The sequence below is a fragment of the Marmota monax genome, unplaced genomic scaffold (assembly GCF_021218885.2).
Source record: "Marmota monax isolate L192 unplaced genomic scaffold, Marmota_monax_Labrador192_F-V1.1 WCK01_AAM20220418_F8-fsc00151, whole genome shotgun sequence".
In the NCBI taxonomy this organism is placed as follows: domain Eukaryota; kingdom Metazoa; phylum Chordata; class Mammalia; order Rodentia; family Sciuridae; genus Marmota; species Marmota monax.
The window spans coordinates 2,562,246-2,571,351 of NW_026694226.1; the positions used below are offsets into that span (position 1 = coordinate 2,562,246).

Below are 9,106 nucleotides of genomic sequence, written 5' to 3' on the forward strand. Positions count from 1 at the left end.
CAGAACTCCCGGGAATGAAAGACATAATGAATCAAATTTAAAATTCATTGAAATATCACCAACAGATTAGATTGTATAGAAAATAGAACTTGAGGCCTTGAAGACAGTATATATGAACTTGAATCCTCAATATGCAATAAAGCAGGGAGATCATAACAGAACATATAAGAACTCTGGAACAAATGTATTTCTGACCAAACCTGAAAGTCATTGGGATACAAGAGAACATGGAAATACAGGCTAATGGCAATAAGGACCTGTTCAGTTAAATAACAGTAGAAAAAATTCCCAACCTTATAAATGAGGTAAACATCCACATACAGAAGTCATACAGAACCACAAATAGAGATCAAAAACTAACATCTCCAAGATACATCATAATCAAAATTCCTAACATATAAAATGAAGTCAAAAGTTTTAAAAGCTGCAAGAGAAAAATGTCACATTTAGAGGCAAACCAATAAAGCTCACTTCTGACTTCTCAAATCAGATCCTAAAGTCGAGGATTTTTTTCCTAAGTGAGGAGTGGGGAAGGGGAGTGGGATTGCCAGCTAAGATTGCTATATGCAATAAAGTTATCTATCAGAATCAGAGATAAATAAAAACTTTCCATGATAAGGACAAACTAAAAGAATTCATGACCACTAAGCAAGCACTATAAAGAATATTTAAAGGTATATATACACAGAAGAACTCAAAAACAAACCCCAACTATCCTTAACAGATTATGCTCACTGGAAGAGCAATAACCAAATTAAAATCAAGACTGAATCAAATATAACAAACAAATCAAAGTGGCAGGAAATAACTAATATCTATCCATAATAACACTGAAAATAAATGGTCTCAACTCCCCAATAAAAGAAATAGATTGGCAGAATGGATTTAAAAACAAGATCCAATTACATCCTGTTTGTAAGAGACTCATCTCATAGGCAAACACCCCCAGGCTAAAAGTAAAAGGATAGAAAAAAAAATTACATGTAAACAGAGGCCAAAAACAAGCAGAAGTAGCTATTCTTGTATCCGACAAGGCATGTTTCAAGCAATAATTAACCAGAAGAGACAAAGAAGGCCCTATATACTACTAAAGAAATAATCCAACAAGAAGATATAATGATAGTAAATATTTATCCCCCAAATGTCAGTGCACCTAATTACATAAATGTGGAGGTCCAGCCCCGGCAGGGGGCGGGGAGTGGGGTTCCAGAGGTCCTGAAGGAGGAGTGGCTTTGGCAAAAGAATAAGAGTCAGGACAACAGGTTGCAAGCTAGGAGCAGAGTCCAGAAGAAATCTCTGCTGCTCCCTGGAGGGACCTTTATTTTTATACCTTTTTTACAGGTGTTTTTTCAGGTAGTTAATGGATAGCTTCAAAGCCTGAAACTTTTTTTGATTTACATAATTTTCAAGAGTTACAATCTTTTCTGACATACATTGATTACCTGAGATATTGAGTTCATTGTTCAAAATATTTTTCTGTAACCTTAGTCAACCATGATTAAGCTTTTAGGTTTTTACCTCAATCACTAGGTACTAGGTGACACAACTAGATGACATGACTCCTGACCTATTATTCCCTTCTAACTTTAAAGCATACCTATAATTATTTCATTAACCTTTAACTTTAAAGCATATTTATGATTTTTGGTAAGCTTCTTACTTCTAAACTAAAATCCCAGTAAAACACACTTAAAGTAGTAAAAGTCTATTATTTCAAAGTCTACTACTCTGAAGTGCCTCTAAAATGTATCTATGTTAATTTTAAATTATTCTATTTTTAATTTACAAGGTAATTTCCTTTTTCCATATAACCTATTTAGCTGCTTTCTTAAAGAACTTCCTAGATCCTTGGTCAAAGCTCGCCAATTCTTTTTTTTTTTTTAAGAGAGAGAGAGAGAGAGAGAGAAAGAAAGATAATTTTTTTAAAATATTTATTTTTTAGTTTTTGGCGGACACAACATCTTTGTTTGTATGTGGTGCTGAGGATCGAACCCGGGCTGCACGCATGCCAGGCGAGCGCGCTACCGCTTGAGCCACATCCCCAGCCCAGAGCTCACCAATTCTTATGTCTTTGAAATCTTTAACTAAAGGGCAGGCTTTACCCATTTGTCATTTATATTAACTCAACCCATTTGTCATTTATATTAACTATGTGTTTTCCATTTTCATCATAAGTTTCTGTGTAAGGCAAAGGAGGGTCTATTGGTTAGGGGAATGTATTTTTATTAGCCTCTTGTCCTCAAAGGGGATACCATAAGCTACATAAGTGGTCCTTATACTGTTGGTACAGCAATTGTTTTTCTGTAGCTAGGCTGTTGTACAGGTTGTGGTTTTAAGATGGGGTTGGGGGTGCTAGTGTAAATTGTTAACCTGGGATAAATATTTCTTGTTGTTTAGGCTTGAGGAATAACACTATTGTTTGTATCCTGAGAGATACTGAAATGCACTTCATGGCATGTCTCAATTGTATCCTTAGTCTCATTCTAGGAATTTTCCTGCAATCTCAGGCAATATGTACTTTTATTATTGACTGACATATGCCCTATTATCCATATCATGAGTATCATAAACGAAACATTTTAACATTCCTAATGGTTCCAATTTCCAGATGGTGCGGCCCTGCCGCAGCATCCCCCACTCTGTGACCCTGTCAGACAGCGGGTGCAGGATCACCTTCAACACTTAAAAAAATTACTTCTTGATATTAAATCCCAGATAGACCCCAATACAGTAATACTGGGTGATTGCCACACTATTTTCATCAATAGATACTTCATCCAAACATAAAACCAATAAATATATTTCTGACCTAAATATACTATAAATCAAAAAGACCTAACAGGTATTTACAGAATATTTCATCCAAAAACAGCTTAATTCACTTTATTTTCAGCAGTTCATGGAAACTTTTCCAAAATAGATTAATTCTGGGTCACAATGTAAGTCTTAGCAAAAAAAACAAAAAAAAATTGATTAACCCCATGCATTCTAACAGATCATAATGGATGAAACTAGAAATCAACAGCAAGAAATATTATAGAAGCCACATAAACATGGAGATTGAACAATATTATTATTTTTTTGCCAGAAGTTATTAACAAAGTTTATTTCTCTTTAAAGATACAGAATAATACCAGCAGCTTACAGATGCTTAAGTTCAGTGACCCTTAATGTAGTTCCACTTGTCATAAAGACCAATCTCATCAAAATTGTAGCATATTCACCATATCTAATTATTTTTGATTTAGGAACAAGAGGTTGCAACATCTGGAAAGAGAAGGACAACAAATAGCAGAGAGTACAAACTGCAGTAGTGGGGACTACCAAGGAGCTGACCCTGAAAGCAACCAATATGAAGCCACTGCAGACCCTGCCAGAGGAAGCTGAACATAGAAAACTAAGTCAGGGACACATCCAAGGGACAAGAATTCCCAAGAATTCAAACTAAAAGCCCTGGGTGGTCTAGGTAAAGCAGAATGGCTGAGAAGGGTCATTTCAGGGGCTCCTTACATAGTTCAATCTATCTGGAGTCACAATCACTGTGTGAGTTATAAAACCCAGGGCTCCCTTTTCCAGAAAATTGTATTCATAATTTTGTATATAATTTCAGAATGCTTATAGAAACCATGAAACTCATCATCAGTTTCTTGTGGGAAGGGAGGTACAAGGAAGGCTCTCCTTTAAATAATGCTGTCCCATGACATTAGACACAGGTCTGCTTTAGTAGGCCTTCTGTCTAGGTGAGTCTGTTCCTTGCAGGAATGCTATTATAGATCTATTTAAAACTTTATTTTTGTCAGATAATATGTAGCATTTTTCCTGAGGAAAGATTAGCTATGTTCAAAATGATATGATTCGATAGGCTGTTGGTGTGATAGATTAAAGTCTTGGGATATATCAATGACTTTTTAAAAATTTAAATCCAAATGATTCTTGGATTTAAATCCAGTGATTTTTGATCCTTAAAATTTTTAAAATATTTAAAAATATTTTTTTAGTTGTAGATGTACACAATAGCTTTATTTTTATTTTTATTTTTATGTGGTGCTGAGGTTTGAATCCAGTGCCTCATGTGTGCAAGGCAAGTGCTCTACCACTGCGCTACAACCCCAGCCCTTGATCCTTAGAATTTTAGCATGAGACTCAGGATTTTTCTTTCTATTTTTCTCTTTAACAGAAAATCAAAGGATTATGATGGTAAATACCTAACGAAGAGTTATAAAGAGTGGCTGACAAGACCTTCTTCAATGGAAGGTAGAACACAGGCTGCAGGTGAGAATCAAGTAAGCAGCAGCATCTTCACCCCATTAAGACTTCCCTGCAGATGAGCAGCAGGAAGGCACGACTCATAAGGGGCACAGGAGCCAGTGGCTCTGTCTGGTGGCACTGCTTGAGAATGCCACTTCCACAGAGGCCACTTTGGAAGACCCATAGTAGACCTGCTTTGGGCAAATGTCTCCACAGCATCTCTGCTGTCTTTTCATAAAACCTACAGTTGTACATGGGGAACATTGACCTCTTTTTAATAGCAATAAAATGAATTCTCTGTTTCCAAATCTTTCCCTTTATTATCATAATTAGACTTTACTTGGAAAGCTAGTAGTAAAAACTGTTCAGACAGCGTCATCACATTATTACTTTTAGGCAAAGGAGGATGGGGGACTCTCAAGTTAAAATGGGACTGAAAGAGACAGATTCCAGTTCCCAAGAAGGCTGGCCTCTACAGTCAGCACTAAAAGCAGGATTAATGTGTAGTTATTAAGAAAATCATATGGTGACTTTATTCTCCTTGCTACTTAAAAAAGAGTGATGTGATAGCAGTGAAGGCCAACATCATACAGGGAAGACCAAGTCCACACTTTGTCCTGAATCAACTGCTACTACATGAGTCTTCTTGGTCAAGGCAGTTGAGCCCACAGTGACAGAATAGGTCCCTGGATATACTTCTATGTAGAGGTCCTTTGAGATGTTCTCAGCCGGCTGGGATGACTCTGAAGCATGTGCTAATGTTTCATAGATGCTTCCTGAACTGAGGGATGTCTTTTCTCTGTCATTTTTCTGACCATGCCTTCTGTAAGAGTACATGTCTAGCTCCAACTTCCCTCTGTGATAACGATAGACATGGGTTGCCCCTCCTTCCTCTGCCACAGATGAATAATATTTCCCACACTGACTTGAAGTATAGTCCATGAATTCAGCCACTGTTCTGAAGGATGCACTAAGGGTTGGGTGCCCTTCTTCTCTCTCTACTGGAAGAAAAGGCTGGGGGCCCGCTGCCAGTAGTCTTTCTTGGTAAGACCCCTCCCGGGAAAGAATCCCCATGCTGCCTTTGGGGCGCTCGTGTGAATGCCAGTCCACCGCCCGCCTCTTGGCCCGCTCCAGCACTTCTTGACCCAGCCTAGCTGAGCGCTGCAGGGAACGTCTGTCCACCCCGGTCAGCATCGCCGCCACGAAACAGTTGTCCATGTCTCCCTGGGCAGGCATATATACACACAGAGGTTCAGTCGGGCTGCCGCGACGCTGCTCCAGTTCTGGGTGGGAGCCCCGGCCTCGACCTCCCCGGCGATCACCGAACCCCTTCCGCCCCCAACGCGCACTCAGCGGGCGCCCAGCCAGAGGGCGAGGCTGCGTGCGCTGGTCCCCTCCATTTCCGCATCCCCTCCCTAGGGCAGAGACCCCCTCTAATATTATTTTTAATAAGGAATGCATCATAGAAGAAATGAGATAAGAAGAAATTCTTAAAAACAAATGAGAACAGAGATACAACATATCAAAATCTCTGGAACAGTATGAAGGCAGTTCTAAGAGGAAAATTTATAGCACTGAGATGCCTACATTAAAAAAACTAGAAAGTTCCCAACTAAATAATCTAATGTTACACCTCAAGGTCTTAGAAAAGGAAGAACAAAGTAATGCTGAAATGAGAAGATAGCAAATAATTAAAATCAGAGTCAAAATTAATGAAATTAAGAATACAAAAAGAGTTTTTTCAAAGAGTTGTTTGTTTACAGAGGTATGAAAAATTGTGCTCTATATGTGTAATAAGAATTGTAATGAATTCTGCTGTCATATATAAATTTTTAAAAATTTATACTCCAATAAACTGGAAAATCTAGAAGACAATGACAAATTTCTATACACATATGACCTGCTCGTTGAACAAAGAAGATATAGAAAACTTAAACAGAGCAATAGCAAGCAATGAAATTGAAACTGCAACTAAAAGCCTTCCAACAAAGAGTAGTCCAGGACAGGATGGATTCTCAGCTGAGTTCTACCAGATCTTTAATGAAGAACTAACAGCAGTCTTCCTCAAATTATTCCATGAAATTGAAAGGGAGGAAACAATACATTCTATACATTCTACGAAATACATTCTACAAAATACATTCTACAAAATAAATACATTCTATGAAACCAGTATAACCTTGATACCAAAACTAAACAGATACATCAGGGAAAGTAAACTACAGACTAATTTACCTGGTAGATAGATGCAAAAATCCTTAATAAATTATTAGCAAACTGCATTAAAAACATATAAAGGAGATAATACACCATGATCAAGTGGCTTTCATTCCAGGATTGCAAGAGTGGTTCAACATATCAATAAATGTAATTCAACAAATAAACAGAATTAAAGACAAAAATCATTTGATCATCTCAATAGATGCAGAAAAGGTCTTTGATTAAAAAAAATTCAGCACCCATTTATGTTAAAAATGCTGGAGAAACTAAGGGTAGAAGGAACTTACTCAACATTATGAAGTATACATATGACAAAACCAAAGCCAACATCATATTGAACAGAGAAAAGCTGAAAGCATTTCATTCAAAACAGGAACAAGACAAGGATGCCCACTCCTACCACTTCTATTCAATATAATTCTTGAAACTCTAGCAAGAGTAATCAGGCAAGAGAAGAAAATTAAAGGGATACAAATAGAAAAAGAAAAAGTCAAATTATCTTTGTTTGCTGATGACATGATCCCATATCTAGAAGATTCAAAATACTCCACCAGAAGACTTCTAGAGCTGATAATAAATTCAACAAAGTAACAGGTTACAAGATCAACATTCATAAATCAATAACTTTCCTGTACTTCAACAGTGATTCTGCAGAGAAAGAAATCAGGAAAACTATACCATTCACAATAACATTAAACACACACACACACACAAAATACTTGGCAATTAATTTAACCAAGGAGATAAAAGATCTCTACAATGAAAACTATAGAACCCTAAAGAAAGAAACTGGGGCTGGGGTTGTGGCTCAGTGGTAGAGCACTTGCCTAGTGCATGTGAGGCACTGGGTTCGATCCTAATGACCACATTAAAAAATAAATAAATAAAATAAAGTTATTACATCCATCTACAACTAAAAATATTTTTAAAAGAAAGAAAAATTGAAGACATGTACATACCACAAGAAGAAGATCTTAATTAGAAAAAGTTACATTCCATGTATTTATAATATGTCAAAATACATTCTACTGTCATGTATATCTAAACTGAACAATAACAAAAAGAAAAAAAGAAAGAAATTGAAGACAACTTTATAAGATGAAAAAACTTCCCATGTTCTTGAATAGACAGAATTAGAATTGTCAAAAAAGTCATACTACTAAAAACACTATATAGATTCAATGGAATCTCCATTAAAATATTCATCATATTCTTCACAGAACTAGAAAAAACAGTCCTAAAATTCATATGGAACAATAAAAGGCCTAGAATATCCAAAGTAAGCCTGAACAAGAAGAGTAATGCTGGAGGTATCTGTATCTGATCTCAAATTATACTACAGAACTATAGTAACAAAAACAGCATGGTATTGGCATCAAAATACACACAAAGATCATCAGAAAATAATGGAAGACACAGAGGCAAACCCACATGGTTATAATTATCTGGTACTTCAAAAGTTGCCAAAAATATATGTTGGAGAAAAGACAGCCTTTTTAACAAATTGTACTGGGAAAACTGGATACCTATATGTAGAAAAACGAAACTAGATCTCTATCTCCCACCCTGAACAAAAGTCAAATCAATTTCTTAGGAATTAGCCCAGGAAGAAAACATAGGGTCAACACTCCAACATATTGGTAGAGGCAATGACTTTCTTAACAAGGTCCCTAATGCTCAAGAAATAAAACCAAGAATCAATCAGTGATTGATTCAATCATTAAAAATCTTCCACACAGCAAAGGAAATGACATAAGAGCTTGAAGAGAGAGCCTACAGAATAAATATTTTTTTAAAAAGGAAAACTACATTGAATGCTGGCAAGGACGAGAGGAAAAAGGTACACTGGTTTATTATTTATTGGACTGCAGATTAGTACAACCCCTGTGGAAAGCAGTATGGAGATTCCTCAAAAAACGAGGTATGGAACCACCATATGGCCCAGCTATCCCACTCCTCAACATTTATCCAAAATAATAAAATCAGCACACTATAGTGATACAACCATATCAATGTTTATAGCAGCTCAACTCACATAATCAAGTTATAGAACCAGCCCAGGTGCCCTTCAATAGATTAATGGAATAAGAAAATGTGGTACATATACACAAATGGAGTCTTACTCAGCCATGAAAAGAATGAAATTATAGTATTTGCGGTTAAATGGATGAAAATGGAGAATATCATGTTTTGTGAAATGAGCCACACTCAAAAAGTTAAGTCAAATGTTTTCTCACATATGTGGAAGCTTGAGCAAAGGAAGGGGGGAAAAAGGAAGGGAAGTCGGATATCATGTGGATAGAGATCAGTGGAGTGAAAGGAGATTGAAGGGGAGGGAGAAGGAATGGGAAAGGGGGGAAGTGCAGAATGAATTTGACAAAATTACACTATGTGCATGTATACATATACCACAGTGAATTTCACTTTTAGATATATCTATAAAGCACCAATTAAAAATAAATTGATAGCACTGGGTTCATTCCCCAGCACCACACAAAAAAAACTGAACAAACAAAATAAAGGTATTCTGTCCATCTACAACTCAAGATATTTTTTAAAATAAAAATAAGAGTCCAGGGTTGTGGCTTAGTGGTAGAGCGCATGAGGCACTGAGTTCAATCCCCAGCACCACATAAAA

At 36.6% G+C, this 9,106-nt stretch overlaps 1 protein-coding gene across 1 annotated transcript; it reads right to left on the reverse strand.

The window, feature by feature from the left end:
• Positions 1 to 4,548: 4,548 nt before the first annotated feature.
• Positions 4,549 to 5,499, reverse strand: LOC124108269 (A-kinase-interacting protein 1-like). The gene has a single exon (XM_046466700.2). The coding sequence runs from the start codon at positions 5,482 to 5,484 to the stop codon at positions 4,834 to 4,836; it is 651 nt and encodes a 216-aa protein (XP_046322656.2). The 5' UTR covers positions 5,485 to 5,499; the 3' UTR covers positions 4,549 to 4,833.
• Positions 5,500 to 9,106: the final 3,607 nt, after the last annotated feature.